The sequence below is a fragment of the Hyperolius riggenbachi genome, chromosome 11 (assembly GCF_040937935.1).
Source record: "Hyperolius riggenbachi isolate aHypRig1 chromosome 11, aHypRig1.pri, whole genome shotgun sequence".
NCBI lineage: Eukaryota > Metazoa > Chordata > Amphibia > Anura > Hyperoliidae > Hyperolius > Hyperolius riggenbachi.
In genome coordinates, this window is record NC_090656.1 from 190,610,974 (window position 1) to 190,633,090 (window position 22,117).

At 42.4% G+C, this 22,117-nt stretch overlaps 1 protein-coding gene across 3 annotated transcripts in view; it reads left to right on the forward strand.

Annotated features, from left to right (window-relative positions):
* Window positions 1–22,117, forward strand: part of LOC137537653 (transmembrane protein 272-like) — a 78,043-nt gene that overhangs the window by 45,560 nt on the left and 10,366 nt on the right. For all 3 annotated transcript variants that reach the window (XM_068259562.1, XM_068259563.1, XM_068259564.1), the window contains exons 3-4: window positions 18,765–18,824; window positions 18,913–19,089. In XM_068259562.1, coding sequence (XP_068115663.1) covers window positions 18,765–18,824; window positions 18,913–19,089 — 237 coding nt within the window. The remainder of the gene's footprint in view (window positions 1–18,764; window positions 18,825–18,912; window positions 19,090–22,117) is intronic.

The window sequence follows — 22,117 nt, forward strand, 5'->3', positions numbered from 1 at the left end:
TTTTAGTTACTAGATTCAGTCTGCTGCTTCTTGGATGATCCGTCTGGCTGAGCCCGCTGCCTTGGGAGTTTTCAGACTGGGAGCAATAAGCGCATGAGCTGTCCTATAATGTGGATGGCATATTAATAAGATGAGAGGCCACATGTGATATTAAGAAGCACTTGCACGCTGAGGGAGCGAGTGGGAGTCTCCAGAGTCACAAATGTTTTATTGCGGTCTGTGGCTTGGCAGCTGCACTATTTGGTGAGAACCTGTGAGACCTATATGGTGGAGATATTGAGCAGAGATAATCCGTTTGGAGCACTAATGTGATGTAAAGGAAAATTTAATGTTGATACAGAGTCACGCTATAGTTTTTTGTTTCTTTTTCTTTCTTTTGAGCACTATATTGAAGAGGGATCTGTTCTGGAGTACATGAGAGCGCAGCGTCTGGATGAAGTGAAAGGAGTGCATCATATGCTTGATGAATTGATGCTGCGACCCATGGACATATAGATAAGTTTTTGGACTTGGGTTCAGGGACTTTTGAGTAGTCCGCACTTTTTTGATTTTCTGATTTTGCATTTTTTTTTTTTTTTTTTTTTTTTTTTCTTCCAGCTTGTACATTGGTGTTGAGTGCACATATACAACGATTTATTTTCAATGTCTATGGGCAACTGACTGCGCTCAGACCAAAGGGGGCTGAATAATTACGCAAACCCCACTTTGCAGTTATTTATTTGTAAAAAATGTTTGGAATCGTATCATTTTCATTCCACTTCTCACATGTACGTGTACACCACTTCATATTGGTCTTTCACGTGGAATTCGAATAAAATTAATTAATGTTTGTGGCAGAGCGAGTGCAGTGATTTGGCTAGTATGGCAGAGCCTTGTCCCACCCTCAAGACCATCAGCCCCGCCTGATTGGCCAGCGGGAGTCTAAATGGGACATACAAGAAGAACGGCGATGGATGGCAGGGGTCAGCGTGTTTGGCCGGTGCAGCAGCCATAATTGATAGCGTCCCCATATTATTATTAGACGGCGGGCCGGGCATCTGATAGGAATTTATGAAGATAGAGGCCAGGCAACACAGTAAAGTGATGCGGTGGACGGCGAGAGTTAGCGTGTCTGGCCACTGCAGCAGCCGTGATTGACAGCGTCCCCAGGTGTTTGGCAGGCAGGCATCTGAAAGGGATCATGTTCATGTATGGAGGAAGAGTAAGTAATGCGCTAGAGCGGTAGAAGCTGGGGTCAGCTGCTGCATACAGTGGGTTGCAAAAGTATTCGGCCCCCTTGAAGTTTTCCACATTTTGTCACATTACTGCCACAAACATGCATCAATTTTATTGGAATTCCACGTGAAAGACCAATACAAAGTGGTGTACATGTGAGAAGTGGATTGAAAATCATACATCATTCCAAACATTTTTTACAAATAACTAACTGCAAAGTGGGATGTGCGTAATTATTCGGCCCCCTGAGTCAATACTTTGTAGAACCACCTTTTGCTGCAATTGCAGCTGCCTGTCTTTTAGGGTATGTCTCTACCAGCTTTGCACATATAGAGACTGAAATCCTTCCCCATTCTTCTTTGCAAAACAGCTCCAGCTCAGTCAGATTAGATGGCCAGCGTTTGTGAACAGCAGTTTTCAGATCTTGCCACAGAATCTCGATTCGAACACATAGATATGTTTTGTTTTAAACCATTCCATTGTTGCTATGGCTTTATGTTTAGGATCATTGTCATGCTGGAAGGTGAACCTCCGCCCCAGTCTCAAGTCTTTTGCAGTCTCCAAGAGGTTTTCTTCCGAGTTTGCCCTGTATTTGGCTCCATCCATCTTCCCATCAACTCTGACCAGCTTCCCTGTCCCTGCTGAAGAGATGCACCCCCACCCCCCTCGAGCATGATGCTGCCACCACCATATTTGACAGTGGGGATGGTGTGTTCAGAGTGATGTGCAGTGTTAGTTTTCTGCCACACATAGCGTTTTTGCATTTTGGCCAAAAAGTTCAATTTTGGTCTCATCTGACCAGAGCACCTTCTTCCACATGGTTGCTGTCCCCTACATGGCTTGTGGCAAACTGCAAACAGGACTTCTTATGCTTTCTGTTAACAATGCCTTTCTTCTTGCCACTCTTCCATAAAGGCCAACTTTGTACAGTGCATGACTAATAGTTGTCCTATGGACAGAGTCTCCCACCTGAGCTGTAGATCTCTGCAGCTCGTCCAGAGTCACCATGGGCCTCTCGACTGCATTTCTGATCAGCGCTCTCCTTGTTCGGCCTGTGAGTTTAGGTGGATGGCCTTGTCTTAGTAGGTTTACAGTACTCCTTCCATTTCTGAATGATCACTTGAACAGTGCTCCTTGGGATGTTCTAGGCTTTGGAAATCTTTTTGTAGCCTAAGTCTGCTTTAAATTTCTCAATAACTTGATCCCTGACCTGTTTTGGACCTGTCTTGTGTGTTCTTTGGACTTCACGGTGTTGTTGCTCCCAATATTCTCTTAGACAACCTCCTGAGGCCCTCACAGAGCAGCTGTATTTATACTGACATTCGATTACATACAGGTGCACTCTATTTAGTCATTAGCACTCATCAGGCAATGTCTATAGGCAACTGACTGCACTCAGATCAAAGGGGGCCGAATAATTATGCATACACCACTTTGCAGTTATTTATTTGTAAAAAAAAATGTTTGGAATCCTGTATGATTTTCGTTCCACTTTTCATGTGTACACCACTTTGTATTGGTCTTACATGTGGAATTTCAATTAAATTGATTCATGTTTGTGGCAGTAATATGACAAAATGTGGAAAACTTCAAGGGGGCAAAATACTTTTGCAACCCACTGTATGTGTGGGCTCCTGGTGCTGGTCTAAATTTTTACATTCAGACCATAAGACGCAGGTACTTTTTTTTTTTTTTTTTTTTTTTTTTTTTTTTTTTTTTTCCCCCGCCACTTTTGGGGGAGAAAAAGTACGTCTTATAGTTCAAAAAATACGGTACTTTACCTGTCCTTCAAGATCCCCTTTTATCTGAATTCAATGCATCAGCATAATCTGATTGCAGGGAACTTAGGGAGAATATGCCACTGATGCATATTGGTTATTGGTCCTTTGATCTGACTTATGGTAATCCTCCTCAGGGAGGCTTCTAATTGGGACAATCAGTGGACCAGTGAGAGCCCTGTTGGGAGATTTAACCTCCCTAGCAATAAGCCAGAGTCTCTCGATCTGAAAAATGTTGCAAGGAATGGTAAGCCCGAATCAGACTAGGCCTGAAAGATCAAAACCACTGAGCGTCACTGGCATGCTTGGAAGCCTTTGTGTTGTCCTCCCCAGATCCTCTATCCCTGGTGTTTTCGTTGTAGTTTCCCACGCCGATCTCCTTCTGCTGTGGTCACTCATCATCCCCACATCCCCAGGTAAATTATATGTATGTGTGTGTATAAGGCCGGATTCACCATAAGGCGCTTGATGGAAAGGTAGCTCACTCGCCTCCCTGAGTGCCTCCCTCTCTTCTTTCCCTGTGCAGAGGCCCAAATTGGGTTTAAATGAGAGGCTACCCACCTGACTCAGCATTCCACTGATGAGATCTACCTTCAACTGGGGGAACCCCTAGCTACGTAATACTTTAGGTCAACTGTAGCTACTTAATACTGTGAGAAACTCTGGCGTCCTAATACTAAGTGACACCTGTAGCTACCTACACCAGGCAAGGGAAGTAAGGGAGAAGTGACAGCTGGGCCAGCTAGCACACTTGTGGTGCGATTCGGTGGGGGTTTGTAGGTTCCTGGAGGACGAAGTCCAGGGTGCCAGGAGATCTGTGCCTATAGGCTCCTGTGATGTGATCCGGGCCTTTGTGTGTGTGTGTGTGTGTGTGTGTGTGTGTGTGTGTGTGTGTGTGTGTGTGTGTGTGTGTGTGTGTGTGTGTGTGTGTGTGTATGTATGTATGTACGTATAGTATACTCTCCTTTCGCCATGTATTGTGCAGGCGTGGCCCCCCCTTCAGATCCCCCCCCCCCCCCCCCCCCCCCGTGACCAACTGGCAAGGACGGGAAAATTTAGCTGGACAGCTAGCACAAGATCTAGGTGGTCCAAGAGGATGGTAAGGAAGCGAATAGCCTGAAGGGGGCATATAACTGTACATATAAATGTTTTCTTTTTCGTCTCGGGTACACTTTTTGAAAGGTACAAATTTCATATGTTATCTCTATTAAATGACCATTCCAATGGTTTATGTACTTTTCCTCTGTGTAAAAGAAACATAGGCGTGCACTACCCGTCCCTTACCAAATGGTTTATTACATCATCCTTGCATGAAAAAGCAACGTGCATCAGGATCCAACCTTGTATAAGGTCCTCATCTGGACGACAAGATCAGCCGTGGGAGTGGAGGTGGGGTGGCGGGCACAGATGTGGGACGAATGACGGCCGTTTCGCATCCTTCTGGATGTTTGGTCACGCTGCGTTCCACTGCCGATGTAGTTTTCCTGCATGGTAAATTGAATGGGCTTTCTGATTTTAGTAACAATACTAGCAAAGGTAGCAGTTTGCTAATCTGTTTGACATTTTGTCTGGAATTTTTCTTTTAAAGGACAACTGAACCCTGCGTAGTTCTACTAACCTGTAGTGTGTGTGTGTGTGTGTGTGTGTGTGTGTGTGTGTGTGTGTGTTCGTTCTATCTCAACATAATATGCATGCTTCATTTATGTTGAATTGCTTGTTTTCTATTAGGAAGGCAAGGTGAATGTCATTTCTTTCTAAAATCAGAATGTAAGGGTAAGGTTTAAAGTGACACTGAGCATAGAGCAAATTATTAGTCTGGTCATTCCTGCAGCCCCACACAATATTTTTTTTTATATATTTATGATCATTTCTAGATTTAAATTCTGTTTTTCTGATGGATTATAACATTGGAGAAATCTGACCAATGTCTTACGCACCTGATCAATTTTTCTTCAATTATGAAAAAAAGGATTGAAAACTTTTTGAAAATTGCCTGGGTCTATAAATCAAGAAATTGGCAAGTTAACCTACACCATTCAGTTTTCATACAAATTGATCATAAAAATCAACCCGATCAATTTACATAGATAAAAATTGGAAATTTTAATAAGATTTCTTGGCTCAAAAAAAACAAACAAAAACCTTTCCAATTTCCTGCACAGGCATTTATTTATTTTATCAAATTCATGTAAAATCGAATCCTTTTTATTGTATTGTGAGTGGCCACCTTTTGGCCTTGTACACACCATTTGAAATCTGACATCGATCGGATATAGGAGAAATCTATTGCACATACATATGTAATTTTGTGAGAGTGTGATCATTTTTCCGATTGGATATCGACTGAAAATGAATCGCGATGAGAAATGCTACCAGTATCAAACATACACACAGAGCCGGCATTCTGATCATTATTTTCCAGCCTGTAAAATCAAGGAGTTTAATTTTGGAATCTGTTAATGGCAATATAGGAGATATAGATAGATAGATAGATAGATATTTTTTTTTTCTTAATCTGATAATTTGCTGAAACTCATGTAAGATCTGAAGTGAAGATTGCATGGTGTGTACCAGGCCTTATAAATGGGCTAATGTGGGTTACTGCATTTTTTGCACACCCATGTGGTGGTACCATTGTACTATGTGATGGTCAGTGGGATGCAAATCAAACATAATGTCAATTGTATACAGTTCAAAAATGACAGTAAATTATTATGATTCAAACAATAGTACAGCCACCCCCACCTACAGAGACCTGAATACCAGACGCATAGAGCAGAAGTTGTTCAGGGCCTCTGAAAAAGAGGTACGAGTGTTTTGGACAGTTGCATCCCTAAAAAGATACAAGGATAAAGGTTACGTGTCGAGAGGGTTTCGGTTGTACCAACCCCCTGCAGAGTACAGTGACGACCCTCTGTTTATGGAAAAGTGGAATACTGCCCATCTGAATCATGCTAACATATTGTCAGAACTGGCATTAGAGAGATCAGAACAAGAACATGAGAAAGTAGTCACAGAGATTTATGATTTGAAAAATCGGTTGTCTGCAGTAGCTACAGGGGATAAGGCGAAGGAAGTTGAGAGTAAGATTGAGTGGAGATTGATACCCATTCAGAGGGAGGTCAAGGAGAGAAAACTCAATAAATATCTTCGGGACCAGGAAGATTTTAAGACGGGTCACATCTTTGATTGGGCACGCTCAGAGCCCAAGCTAAAAGTACATTTTAAAAGGAGAAAGCCACGTAGACCAAAGAAAAAAGGTTACTGGACCTCTGACTCGGGATCAGAGTCCGAGATTGATAGAAGAGGAAAAAGACCTAAGGTGTCCCCTTTGGGAAGAAAAAAACAAGGAGAGGGAGGAGAAGAAAACGAGGAGTCATGTGCAAAGTGTCCTGGAAGGGAATGCCTCAAGAGGGATTTGCCTAGAGCGAAGCCCAGAGTCAAACCAACTACAGGTGTTGAATCTTTCGGGAGTAAAGCTGTCAGACCCGTGTATTAAGGTCTTACAAAAGGGACTGAACTTTGCCACTACCACAGCCTTTGATTTCACTAGATTTGAAATGGATCTTTACAAAAACGTTCGGAAGATCAACCTATATGGAATGTTTGGGGGGAATCCCATGAAATCAACTCAATCTAAGATAGGACCTTTGGGTTTTTTACCATGTCTATCTTTTCAAGATAACGTTGCTATAAGTGAATTACAGTCCTTATTGGCTGAAAATGATGATTTTGTAGAGGACTCTACAGATACCAACTCAAAACAGGCCAAATTTAAGGCATGTAGATCAGTTAAACCATTCCCTCCCTTGTCAGGCTCTGCTCTAGACATATTTCAGAAACAAGTCCTTAAAGAATCTAAGGCTTTAATCTATCCACAGGTAGAGAGAAACGTCTCACCAAGTGAATGGAAAGCCATTAAATGGTTAAAATCCCGTCCCGATCTTACAGTAAAAAAGGCTGACAAGGGAGGGAATATAGTGGTGTTATCTACACAGCATTATATGAGAGAAGCCATGAGACAATTAAACGATTCCACTACTTATGTCAAACTATCTGCAGACCCTACCTCCACTTTTCAGAAAAAATTTAGGAATTTGCTAAGAGGAGGAGTGATGTCAGGCTTCCTGGATAACAAATTGGGGGAAGATTTGTTCCCTGAATATCCAAGGAGACCTGTGATTTACTTCTTGCCTAAGGTCCATAAGTCCCTGGTGGACCCCCCGGGCCGGCCCATTGTCTCCGGGAGGGGCTCTGTAACAGAGCCTCTCTCAAAATACCTGGACCATGCCCTTAGACCTCTACTGTTCTTTTGTTCCATCGTATCTGAAGGACACTACGCACGTCCTTAGAATGGTCGAACAAGTTAAATGGTGTAAAGGGGACAGCCTTGCAACCATTGACGTGGTTAACCTGTATAACAGGATACCACAAGAAATGGGTGTCCGGTTGGTCCAAGAGATGTTATTGGCCACCAAGTTAGTGGATCAATCGGAAAGTGATTTCTTAGCTGAATGCCTTAGGTTCGTCCTGGGACATAATGCGTTTAAATTCGGTGATGTCTGGTACAGACGAATATCGGGGACGGCAATGGGGACAGCAGTGGCCCCCACATTTGCCAATATTTTTTTGGCTAAGTGGGAGGAAAAATACATCTACGGGGACAGTAATCCCTATAGATGTGATCTGAGGGCATGGTCCAGGTATCTTGACGATGTGCTGGTCATTTGGGGTTCCACCAGGGACCGATTCAATTCCTTCATGGAATATTTGGACCAAAATGATAGAAACATGCTATTCACGGGTGAGTGGGGTGGAGATATGGTCAACTTCCTTGACCTCACTCTAGAGGTACACGATGGTGAGTTAATCTCTCGGGGACATAGGAAGGCGACAGCTACAAACTCGGTTCTACATCACCAGAGTTACCATCCCTCCCATGTAAAAGCAGCCATCCCGTACAGCCAATATCTCAGATTGAGAAGGAATAACTCTAAGGATAGGGATTTTGAGTCACAGGCAGTGGAAATGACCTACAGATTCGTTGAGAGAGGCTACGATACACAGGAATTGGAGTCAGCTCTAGATAAGGCTAGAAGAATCAATAGAGAGAGTCTGTTAAAGGACAAAACAGCAGAACCCGAGGATAGGTTCGTGATGACTTTTGACTTCACACCTATGGCCAATAGAGGGAAGGAAATCCTAAATAAAAATTGGTACATTTTGCAGCAGGATGGTGGAATCGGTCCCAGAATCCACAATCCTCCAATGGTGGCCTATAGAAGGGGCCCCACTTTGGGGTCCTTTGTAACCAGAAGTGAATTTGTAAAACCTCAGATAAAAACCTGGTTGGGCACAAAAAGGATGCAGGGTTGCTTTCCATGTGGACATTGTCCCACGTGTGAACATGTTGACAAGACTAAGAATGTAAGATTGGGTCACATTCATTTTAAAATTAAAGATTTTATAACCTGTAGAACCGAGTTTGTGGTATACGCCCTCCTATGTCCCTGTTTATTCTTCTATATAGGTAAAACTACCCGCCCAATGAGGGAACGATTGGTAGAACACATTAGGTTCATTAGAAAGGGTAAAGGTGGAGTCCCAAGGCTTGTGGAACATTTTAAAGAGGTGCATCAAAGTGACCCCCTCTTATTTGAAGATGGTAGGACTATCCTCTGTAGTAACCCCTAGAAGAAGGGGAGATAGATAGAAACTGCTTTCTCAAAAGGAATCGACTTGGATCTCGAGGACTGAAGCAATGGGCCCATTGGGGTTCAACGATAGAAATGAATTCAGCGTTTTTTTGCAGAAATATTAAGAGTTTAGTGGCATAAATTGCACTCTCCTTGCCTTCATCTGACTTTGGGGTGTCACTCTCTGGTGTATCTCTCTCTTTCTCTCTAGTCCTTCATAAGTATAATTAACCCTAATATGCATGCGTAACTTTTCTTTACCTTGGTAATGGGATCTTCCCCTTTAAGTGATAATTGTATGTCTTTCACTCAAGGTTTCCCCTGGACACCCTGCTCAAGTGCTGCCTGGATACTCGCAAACTCTCCCTTGGCTGTGTGGAGCCCATTGCATGGGTACACAGTGACTGCTTCTGATGGGGGCGGTCTCTGACCTTCTTCTGGGTGGACGCAAAACTAGGAAACTAGTAAGTTGCCATGACAGCGACGCTTGTACAAGCGCCGCTGAGCGTGGTGACGTGACCATGATTGCCACCAGCATGAGGCTGCGCTCAGTGATGACGCGCGCCCGTGCTGGAGGACTTGGGCCTATCACGGGCCAGAGGTGAAGAAGTGGGCGTGTGTCACAACACGTACTTTAAGCGCCCACTCGGTCTGCGGAGTTGAGCCTTATCCCCGCCGCGGAGAGCAGCGGTCCACGAGGAAGCTACTTAAGCGAAACCATTGTCGACCCGACAGGTCTCTGTGGGTGGTTTGATCCGACTGACGGTGATGTATTGCTGATACTTCCACTGTACTATTTTGTCTATTGAATTGCGGAGCTTGCAAATAAACATGGCAGTTTAAACACCAGCTGGTGCCCATGTGAGGATATTGTTTTTGATGACAAATTATTATGATTGGTCCAGTTTCAAGCTGCATATAATTTGCATGGAATTTAAATGCAAGTGGAAAATATTTCATCTTTGACTCTCTGGTGTGAAGCACTATGGAACTTCTTGAGGAACTTATTAAAAGACCATCTCCTGAAGTCGTCGTCTTGCTCTTCTGTCTTCCCAGTGATTGAAACAAAAAGTTAGCTACTAACCTAAGAAGAGGGAAGGTTCTGGATCCCTTGGAGCCTTCCGATTCCTCTCTGCATCCCCTCATTCCACCTCCAGGCCCCCATTCAAAACTCCTGCTGATTGAATCTTCAGGTCTTCGAGTACTTCCAAAAATGAGTGGCTCTGTACTGCACGCGTGTGGGTCTGCAGTACTGAGCCACTCGTCCTTGGAGGTACTCAGTCCTGAGTACTTCTGTGCTCTTCTAAAGAGACCTGAAGGCCTCTTTGACATTCCAGTGGTGGAATAATACAGAGAGGAGCGGTAAGGCTCTAAAGGATCCAGAACCTTCTCTCCTCTTAGGTGAGTATCGAACTTTTTTTTGATGGTGTACTGTTAACAGTTGTCTTTTGAAGTGAATGCAAATTGAAAAAAAACTGATACTTACCCATGGAGTGGGCAGGCGCTGGGTCCTATAGAGTCTTCCCGTTCCTCTCACAGTCCCCTCGTTCCAGCGCTGCTGATCGAATACTGCTCTCTGCCGCTCTGGGAGGCTTCGCAGTGCGGAGCCCCCTCTCTTCAGGAGCACTCGGGCTCTAGAAAACATCTGCAGCCCCCCCTCAGCGGCAGATTGGAACGAGGTGACAACGATGGAACAAGGGGACCGTGAGAGGAACCGGAAAGCTCTATGGGACCAAAGAGTAACCAAGCAGCTTGGGTGATCCAAACCACTAGGAATGTATAGGGGGCTAAAAGACAGAAAAACCCTCCTAAAAAGCAATGCTTGGTGTGATTTTTTTTCCTTCAAGTTTCCTTCTGTTTCAAGAAGGTGAATCACAACTCTATAGGACCCAGAGCCTTCCCTCTTCTTTGGTAAGTACCTGTTTGGCTTTAAATGCCCGCCTCCTAGACAAGCTTATCTTTTGGGTAGTTTCTCTAACGTTCTAGCTCACCATCCTCTTCCCTTCACACTGACAGTTTGCCTATACAGTAGAATCTCATTATAGTAAACTCTGATATAGTAAACCTCTGGTTATAGTAAACTCATTTCTCAGGTCCCAGCAAATGCATCTGTATAAATATACAATGTATGACCAATTCTGATATAATAAACTTCTGATATAGTAAACTACTTTTCCTGTTCCCTTGGCGTGTACTATAGAGATTCAACTGTATTGTCCTATATAAATAGTAGAAAATGTTAGCTTTTGTGTGGCATTTTTAAGGTCTGTGTTCAGTGTTACTTTAAATTGAGTGATTGAGCCGCATGGAAGGCACTGATGTGTATTCAGAGAAGTAAAGCTTAAGGCCTGGCGCAGGGCTGTGCTTTCATATTTACCTGCATGCGCGGCATGAACTGCATTCACCTCTATGGTAAACAGCGGTTGTGATGTCCAACCAGATCATGGCTTTCAAAAACTTTGGTAGGTCATAATTCCAAGGAGTGGCTTTCTTGTGTTCACCAAATTCACCTGTAACATTAAAGGGACCATTAACACGCATGCAGCTACCTGCTCATGGTTTTATGGCATTTGCTCCAGCAGTTACCAGGCCTGTGTAAAGAAATTGGCACGTCTTATGACCTTCAGAATACCAGTTAAAGGCTCATGAATCTAATCTGCACTTTTGAAAAGCATTTGTAGGAAAGCACCGCCTGTGAGATGCTGCATGCCACTCTTCTCTACCACCCTGCTGGTGCATTACTACACAAGCATCTATAGGCAGGCCGTTTCTGTGCTGCTGACTCATAAGGATCACCATATACTGCACAAACCAAGGTAGTCCACTCTTTGTTGGTGGTATCCATATCCAATCCTTAGCAAGCAGTATCAGCAGATACCCAAGCCAACATTTCAAATAAAACAAAACTCTATCATAGGATAACACTGTACAATAGTCTCAAGCCACCAACTTCCAAGTGTTCATGTGTAGAGCCACCACCATTCACAGCAGACCACCAGTGTGTAAGGCTTCACCTTCTTGCCTTTGCTCACCCTGGCGTTGATAGGTATATTTCAAGCATTCTTAGTGGCCAATCCATAAGTGAACAGCTGTTCACTTATGGATTGGCCACTGAGAATGCTTGAAATATACCTATTACTGTAGCCAACGTCTGGAAATTTCCACAAACCACACAAATACTTTAAGTGTGTAAAATAGTGGAGCACCCTTTAATCTTCTAAGAGGTTGAAAAGAGGGTGGTAGGTTCCCTGGACACCACTCACCTAATCCTCGCTCCAGACCTTGCAGATAGCACCACAATGTCACCAGCTCGTGTGTTTGTAGGCTCCGCACAAATGGTGTACAATGTATCCGGAGCCAGAAATAGGTTTGTGTGCACGATTGTGTTCATAGACGTGTTATATGAACATGAAAACTTTGATGAAGGCAAAAATTAGTTACTACTTGCAAAGTACGCTACAAATCAAACCACAGGTGACTTGTACAACTGGTTGTGGAAACAGAAATGTTGCGTTTGTAAGAAAAGACTACTAAGGTGCTCTCATGAGAACATGTTGAGCAGCAGAAATACCTGTAGGCTTAATTATAAGGCAGTGTTTGAAATGTGAACTGTCAGCTCACAAATAAAGAACAAAAAAAAAAAAAAAAAAAAAAAAAAAAACCTGACATCCTATTTAGAAGGATGTTCTGAGGCACATCACCGTGCTGCATTGCATCTTTTCACAAAAAATAGCTTCATCACCTTGAAGGTGGTGACTGCTATTCAGGTCTGTGAAGCCTTGTTTCCTTCTCGTTTGTCGAGCAGTTCTCTTCCTGGCTACAGACAACAAACGCCATTCAGCCATAATAACATGCAGCCATTTGGCAGCACAGGGCTGAGGAGTCGAAGTATCTTTGGGTACCTGGAGTCAGCGGTTTCATAAACCGGGGAGTCTGAGTTGGATGACTTGTACCAAATCCACGGCCCTGGTAAGTATTGGACTAAAGAGTTGGAGTTGAGGAGTCAGAGCTATTTTGGGTACCTGGAGTTGGGAGTCGGTGGTTTCGTAAACTGAGGATTGGAGTCGGATGATTTTTGTACCAACTCCACAGCCCTGTTGGTAACATCGCACGTCACATTTGACAAGTGGTGGCGTGACCCGGAGGCCAAAAAACATCTAATTTCATGTCTAAGTACATCAACTCACTGCCTTCAGCTGGTTGTGAAAGAGACCTGAGGCTGTCAAGAAGCTGAAATTGCGGACCTTTTTTAACTCTGGCCTTATTTTTGGTCAACATTCACAATTTCTGATTTATTAAACAAAACACAAAATTGATCCTCTAGGCAGTAAATATAAAACATAACTTTTAATAATTTAATAATAAAACGTTTTCATATTGATATTAGTAGACCTAACGAGGTAGGGTTCTATTGTTCAATGATTGTGTTTCTGCCATGCAGGCAGTTTTGTAAATGGTCAAAATCCAAACTCTCGACTAAATTGCTATTGTTTCTCTTATAAACAGAAACAATCCCACCACCACCACCAGTCCAACATGTTTCAACTCCTTAATTGGAGCCGTCGTTGGGGGGGAAAAAGTGCTCAGTGCTAGGGTGCTAAGTGCATCAGAGAATTAACATTGCAATTACATCATATATATGAAAAACAAAAAAGTGAGAGCGTGTGCTCTCCAGCTCAGTCAGCAAGTTGGAGAGCACATGCTCTCACTTTTTTTGTTTTTCATATATATGATGTAATTGCAATGTTGTTCTCTGATGCGCTTGCCACCCTAGCACTGAGCACTTTTTCTCTGACTGCTCCAATTAAGGAGTTGAAATATGTTGGATTGGTGGGGGGATTTTTTCTGTTTATAATAGAAACAACAGCAATTTACTTCGACCGTTTGGATTCTGATCATTTACAAATCTGCTTATATGGTAGAAACACCTGATCATTGAACAATAGAATCCTACCTAGTTATGTCTACTAATGTCAATATGAAAACTTTTTATTCTTAAAATATTAAGTTACATTTTATATTCATAGTTCCTTCCTAGAGGATACATTTTGTGTCTTATTTTAGGTCAGCCAGCCCTTGGCTGCTAGGTGTAAGTGCTCCGATTTCGAGGGATTCAGAATTCTAACTTTTGCATTGGTAGAAGTTGGTAACTTTTATTTGGAAAATCTTAACATTTTGTATAGCTCTTCTCTCCTGTCAGATTACGCTTTTGAATTGTCGCCACTTGTGGATTGCTAGGACTTCTTGCTGAATGGGGTCTTCTTTGTCAACGTTTGTGTCTTTGACCTTTTTCACTATCCAGGCACACAGTGGCTGGCGAGCCTCGGCAGTTTAAATTGCAGAGAGACTTCATGCTGTGTCAGTGTGGCAGATGGCCATGTACCATCTGCTACCACAGATTGTTGTAGCTTCTTACGACTACCATTTCAGGGTCTGTATTGAGGTAGATTCTGACAAGTTATGGCAATTGGCAAATAACACTTTAACTGAGGCCTGAAGATCCCGTTTAATAATTCATATTATAGACTTCACAGAAGAACAGATATGCAGGTGTTGCTAGGTTAGGCTCACACTGCACTACAAATGAGACCATTATAGACATGCCCATTTTCAACATATGTAGTGTCTCCATTTCAGTAATGGAATGCAATGAATGGTGACAACAGAAGACTGAGGTCCTCCTGAAGTGATGTCTTATGGAATTTTTAACTAAAGTAAACAACCATTGCTGTTTATTTTGCTTTGCAGGACTCCTTACACATTATGAGATACTTCTGTTTACTTGTTTCTATACCGTTGTTTACCTGTTAGTTTTTTTTTCCTGGCAGATTTAAGCAAAGAAAATAAACTATACCTAAGGTAAGCACAGGGGTATGTTCATGCTGGATCCACATACCCCTGTGCATTGTCTGTTTCACTCCTCCTCCTCCCCTCCCCCCCCCCCCTTCCTGTACTCACTCCTTGAACAATTTGACTTTTGATTAAAGTCAAACTTTCAGGCAGAAAGAGGCAGGCTTGCAGCGATGTTCCCTCCACTGCCCCACCCCATTTACGTGCCTGCTTCTTCCTGTCTGAAAATGTCTTCAGCTGCCCCACCCCATTCATGTGCCTGCGCTTTCCTGTCTGAAAATGTGCCTTTAGCTGCCCCACCCCAGTCACGCGCCTGCTTCTTCCTGTCTGAAAATGTGCCTTTAGCTGCCCCACCCCAGTCACGCGCCTGCTTCTTCCTGTCTGAAAATGTCTTCAGCTGCCCCACCCCATTCATGTGCCTGCTTCTTCCTGTCTGAAAATGTCTTCAGCTGCCCCACCCCATTCATGTGCCTGCGCTTTCCTGTCTGAAAATGTGTCTTTGGCCAAAAGTCACATTTTTCAAGGAGTGATTACAGAAACTGGAGGAAACAAGGAGAGGAATTAAGAACACTGGTATGTGGATCCAGCATGAACATACCTCTGCTTACCATTGGTAGCTTTGCCTAGAACCAGGTATACTTTTATTGCAATCAATTTTCCAAGACTATTGCCTTCTGCAAATAATGTGTTTAACATTTGGCAGGATCAGAAGATTGCCCTAGTGGGAAAATGCTTCAAGTAGTCGTGTGCATTAATGTTAGCAAAGGTGGTGATAATCAGCCATACAGTAGGGGTGGCTGATTATGGTAATATCTTTTGTTCACATACCGTAAATGTCACAAAGTACACTTATATCAATTGTAGTGAAAAGTCCCTCTGCCTCAAATGTACAGCAGCAGTGTGATGGAACCTGGATAGGTGGAATACCCACAACCCTCTGTATGTAACTCCACCCACCCCCGGTGATGTCATCTACATGTACATACAGATGGGGACTTTAGCAAAACACCCCCCCCCCCCCCCCCCCAAAAAAAAATGGACCTTTATTTCTTTTACCTAATTTTCTAACTCTGAAAACCTTCCCTTCTGTTTTTTGGGATGTTATGGTTTTCCTGTTTTGTTTTGCTTTGCATGGATCTTGATGAAAAAAACAATGTATTACAAATACAAAAAAGTAAATCAAACTTTAAAAAAATTGGAATTCACGTGTTAAATTGCAGGTTATTGATGGAGCATGAAAACCTCTGTGAGAAAACTCAGGAGAAAAAGTTCTCCATATTATTTTACCTTATAACAATTCTGATGTTTGATTGGTTAGACAGTTGTTGTTTTTGATGTTACGTACTGAATTCCTGCATGACCGTGCTATTCATACATCTAAGAGAGGCCGGCATAGAAAAAATATGTAAAATGAGAAGTATCTCATACCTATTCAAAACACTGACCTTTCTAAATGTCATACATACTGTGTAGAAGATATTCTTAATACCTCAATGCAATATGCAAAACAAAATACTGCATACCACTCAGACCAGAAATGGTAGGTAATGCAACCTGTCAATCTAGCTCATGCCTACTGCTTCAATAGTTGAAGCTCAGCAGAAGTACTAGGGACATTGTTATGTTTAGGAAATAATTGGCGGGAATAGCATGCTTGTTATAAACTGAAAAGTGAACCAACTTCATTGTACCATAGGAATAACTATGAGCTGTAACAGTTCAGGAACAGCAACAAAGAAACATTGTGAAAGTAATACTAGACACACATATTTGATGTGTCCAGCTTAAAGGACCACTATTGCGAAAAAAGTAGGCAGTTAAAATCTGACACAACCAACAGGTTTTGGGCCAGTTCATCTCCTCATGGGGGATTCTCGTGGCTTCCTTTGTTTTCAACAGCATTTCCTGAACAGCAGTTGGAAAGTTTTTTAACTGACAAAATAGTGTGCAAGTGAGTAGGGAGGCTAAACTGCTGTTCAGGAAATGCTGTTGAAAACAAGGAAAACCCTGAGAATCCCCCGTGAGGAGATGGACTGCCCCAAAAACTTGTCGTTCTGTCAGATTCTTACTGCCTACTTTCTTCACAATAGTGGCCCTTTTAATCAATCACTTTGGTTAAATTGGCAATAGATCAATTACCTCCCAATATCTGATTGTTTTACTTTTGATTGACTTCAAGCCATTTATTGATCGAAACTGTGATGCTTTAGGAAATTCTTCAGAAGAGCAGCAGGAGATCAATGGCCGCATGGCATTGCACTTCGACAGGAACAATGTTTGTAATTTTGATCAGTGCTCCGTACATTTCTGCCTAGACTGAGGGTGCATTGTGGTGTAAGGGTCAAAGCCTTCCTGACTTCCAATCTGGGTGGATATTGGCCTTCTTTAACCTCTGAATACCTACCTTTAATTTAAATGTATTCTTATACAGCAAGTGTGTGAACTATTGACCTCTAGGCATGGACATCAGCTTTCCAATACTTTACATTCCTGTCTACCAACTGAGTGCATAATGGCAATCTAACTTGGTGAGTCTGAAGTGATAGACATATAGAGGCTGTCTTCTTTTTCTTGGCGTCTCTGCTGATCCTGTGCCTGGAATGCCAGGTGCCAGACTCGCATCTCACCTTGGCTGCATGTTTGTGTTGCTCTGACCTCCCTGATGTCAAAAGATCATCAGGACAGCCAATGAGCAATTGTTAAAATAAAAGTGGTATCCTCCATATTCTTCTTCTATAGGTTTCTATTGAGTCAGTGTTGAGAACAATGTTTTCCATTCCAGCACCAGATCCCTTCCTTTCTGCAGGGGTTACTGATGTTTTTGTCTGGACAGCAGCTAGTTGATCCATATGTGACCACTGTTACCTTGCCCCCTGTGCTGATGTCACTTCGCATTTGATGCATTTGATTTTTGTGATATTCATTTTTGTTCCGAGGTTTAGTAATGTGATACAATCCTGATTCTTGTAATGAAGTGGCTTTAATTTTAATGCCTTGTTTTGTTTTTTTTTTGTTTTGTTTTTTTTGTGGTTTTTGTTTTTTTTCTTTATTTACAATATTTTACTTTGTTTCAATATAGTTTTTACCAACACAAATTCACGAAGGGCAGTTCGGTAAAATAATTTAGGTCGATAAAATACAGCATTCTGTATTTTACGTTTTTTTTTCCCTAAATACACTAAGATTTTCCGCATGTAGCAGAAGTTCGGTAACATACTGAAAAACATGCTTCAAATTACTAAGCACTAAGCTCTGTTTGGTAGTCTCACCAGCTTTGGAGCAAGTCAGGCAACAAGCTATCAGTCTTCTCTTACAAGTCTGTGCATGAGCCGTTCTATTTGCTGTCCAGTGCAACCCTGGCATCCCTTTACATGAGGATCTACGCTAACTAGAGAGAGCTCTTCTGTGTATCAGTATACAGATATGCACAGCTAAAGAGATGCAGAAAGCCTTTTTAGATGTCTCCTCCTCCTGCTCTGCCATTCTGAAGTCGCACCTATCTGAGTATCATATCAAATGGGGTGAAAAAACAGGGCTGTGTTGCTCTCCACAATGTAAGTTTGCAGCTATGGTGTGTCTGGTACCTTAGTTGGGCACTGGCAACAGTGTAACGACCATAGAGTTTAGCTATGATTAGCCTAGCTCTAGATATCTGTTCTAGAGTGCGGTTATCACAAGTTGAGCTCCATATATTTGCTCCAAAGTTCGGCTATTATTAGCCGAGCTCCAGATATCCGCTAGGTGGGTGGGATTATGTTGTTCTTAGGTGAGAGTTGTTGGTATTAGCCATAGGTGGGTAGTTCATGTGTGGGAGGTGAGGGATTACTGTTAGGGATGACAGAAGTTGATAGCAGAGCATTAGTATTAGTACAATACCAATATTTTTAACTATTGGTACCAAAATCGGCACATGCCTGGTACATACATACTCCATTCCCTTCTTTTGTTTGTTTGTTTGTTTTTCTCAAGGCACAGATATCGATATCCTCTGATAATGGACACTAACTGAGTACTGTATGGGTGCATGTGAATTAAGGCTTCTGCATATGAAATCATGTCTTAAAGCTTTGATCACACGACCACAAGCTGCTGGTTTGAAAGAAGTCAGCTTCAGGCTTGAGTCTTTAAAACTGAGAAGTTTTAAAAGTTTTTGGATGTCTTGAGTGAGTGTTACCTTGGCATACATTTAGTGCTAGGCGTATTATTTGTTTATTTTCTCTTTCAGGGTCACAGTTCTTTACTGTATTGCTGTGGACAGCACTCAGTATCGCCATGATCATCATAGGTAATGAACTATATAAATTTGTATTTAATTACTCATTTTGGTTTACCGTACTTTTGACTCAAATTACATTTTTCCATTCTATTTGTAGGTTCTATGCATGTTGACAACTGCCCAGTAGAGCCAAAAATCCCAATCTACTTGATAGTGGCTGGTGTGTTCCATCTGGTGGCCTTTGTCTTAATCCCACTGAAGCTGATCGCTGAGAAGGTGGCCTATGCTATAGAGGGGGTGCTTGGCCTCTTCTCTTTTTGCTGGTTTATCGCAGGTAACCTTTTACTGTATTTTTTTTTTTTTTTTTTTGCTGTACAGGAAGGAAAAATACCATAGTGCAAATACATGGTAGTGTAGTGTATCGCAGTGTCGCCTTGCAGTCCTACTGTCCCTGCTTCAAATGTGGGTCAAAATCTTATCTTCATGAAGTTTGAATGAACATCCTCTCAGTACAGGGTGAAGAGGCACCCAGAATGGGATAAAACTAAGTATAAAGCAAATAAAATAAAAAAGATGGAGGTGGCTTAACCTCCTTGGCGGTCTGATTCTTTCCAGATTTTAGCGTCTAAAAGCGGTGCAATTTTTTTTTCACTCTTTCAGACCCTAAAACCTGAAAAAAATCATTCTGGCAGGGAAATCTGCAGCAAAATTAAAAAAAAATTACCTTCCTGGGCTGCAGTTTTCTCTTTGCCCACAAGATGGCGCTAATATACATATAAACGAACTTCTCTATATTTCTCTAATATAGAGAAGTTTGTTTTCAATGTTAGCCCCGCCCCCGATGACGTCACGCTGCCACCACCGCTCTGCTGCCACCACCACGGCTGCGCTGCTCCAACTGGCTGCCGGGTCCCCGGAAGAATAGCGGGGACATGGGGGATCCCGGAGGCCAGGAAAATACCCCACACTGCCGCGGAGAGAGGCTGGAGTCCCGCTGCGCAGCGAGATCGTGCGCGGGACTCCACAACTGCAGGTAAAGCTCTGCAATGCCTACCTCGACCTGAGCTCGGGATCACCGATAGCAGCTGCTTTTTTCTACCCCGAGCTCAGGTCGGGAAAACCGGCAAGGTGGTTAACTCGCGAGATGACACAATCAGTTGGAAAAAAAGGTAAATTTTGTTTGCACTTCATGGGTACACACCCACTTAATTAGGCCAATAACCGTGCTGTAGTTTATAAAGCCTCAGAGCGCCTCACTTCGAGTCTTTATAAACTGTGGTACTGTTACTAACCTGATGAAGTGGGCATGTACCCACGAAACTCCTTTTTCTGATTTTGACATCTTGAGAGGTAAAATACACAATATAAATTTCTAGACAGCCCGTATAGAATGTTTCAATATAACTGTTTATTAATAATCCTAACAAATTACACCAAATAATTCTGCATAAAATAGCCTTAAGAATGCATAAAACTCATACTCTCTCCCACAAACCACACCACACCCACTGCAGTAGGTAGAAAAATGTAAAAAAAAAAAAAAAAAAAATGTTTAAAAATACGTAAAAAATTATAAATAAAACATAATTGTAAAAAATATATCCATTGAGCAGTCTTTAGTGAATGTGCACAAAATGTATTGTAAACCATATCGACTGTGAAAGACTGGCAGTCCCCCAGTGTCTTCCTAATGCAGCCGCTGTGATGCTGATCCTTGACAGCCTAAAGGTACGTACACACATGCGACTATAGTAGTTTGTAACGATCGTTCCCCGATCTTTACCAACGTTGATCGTTACAAAAAACGAACCACCGACTATTAAGGCAAACGACGAATGAGCCAAATCGCTACAAAAGAAAGTTCTGTCTCAGCGGATTTTAACCAACGACGATCGTTTGCAAAAGTAGTACATCGTTGGAAACGGTCGTTCGTACTAGGCTTGACATGCGCATTTCACAATTTCTCCGTGAAACTTCTCATTTTTATGCGCAGGCGCAATAGTTGCTTTACGTGATGTAACGTTCGTTCTAACGATCAGATCGTTACACACCTTTTAAAACTAACTTTACTTAGGTCGTTCTTTCATCAATTAAAAGTTCGTTCGTCGTTCTCGCATGTGTGTACGTAGCATAAGTCTCAATTCAAATCTAGCTGTGAGAGATTGGCAGTTTCCTCAAAAGATAAAGACGTTGCAGTAATATCAATTATCAGTAATTATCAAAATGCAATCTTCACCATGCAAGATAGATATTCCCATGAAGCCTAAATGTTGCTTAATGCGTATTGTATAGTCTAAATGTTACTTTCACAGTGCATAAATCTGCTGAAATGGCAATTCCGTTTAGTAACGGTACAATTAGCATAACTCACAGACCCTTCAGGAAGTCTTCAGGATACCCCCGGAGCCGCTCAATTCTATCTGCCCCGGCCGGTGGCAAGGTAGGATTGAGCAGCTCCGGAGGTATCCTGAAGACTTTTTTTCGTTCTATGCCTCTTCACCCTGTTGTGCTAGTTTCACCTCCACTTCTCCTTAGGGGAGGGAGATACAGTCTACAGTGGCCTTGCCACATGTAGAAATTGTTCCTTATTTCAAGTGTGCGACCACCTTACAACCAATCATCCTTTGAGGTACCTGAGTGGAGACGGACTTATGTCCTCCACCTGCTCCATTTGGTTGGTTGCCCCTCATGTAACCCACCTTTGTGAGTATATTTCGTATAAGAAGTCTGTGATGTATTGCACTGTTGGTTCCGTTGTCTCTGTATTTTTTTTTTCAAGTTGTACATCACCCAATCATTTTTGTACTCCCTCTGTTCATGTGGATTTTCTCCAACATCCCAGATAATTTAATTGTTACAGTTTTGTGTCACAAAAGGCTCCTGCAGCTACAAATCTTGTTTTAAAAATGTAATGATATGACCTGAAGCAGCTTGCTGCAGCAGTTAATAGGAAAATGTAGCTTTTAAAATGTACCGCTGGTTGCAAAATAGAATGGAAAGAACATTTTTACAAAATCTGGTGGAGCCCAGATAGGTGTGTAGAAATGTGAAAATTGACTTTCAAATGAGTTCAAGAATAGAGAACATAGACTGCTCCATGGAATGGGTTTCCTTGGCCGAGAAGCTGCATCTAAGCCTTACACGGAAGCAGTGGTGCAAAGCATGCCACTGCTGGACTCTGGAGGCATGTCTTCTGAAGTGACACATTACACTTTTCTGTCTGGTAATCCAGTGGATGAGTCTGGGTTTTGCAAATGCCAGGATGGTACCTTTCTGCCTGCATTGTGCCAAGTTTGGTGGATTTGTGTGTGGCTTAGTTTTTCAGGGGTTGGGCTTGGCCCCTAGGTTCCAACTCTGAATGC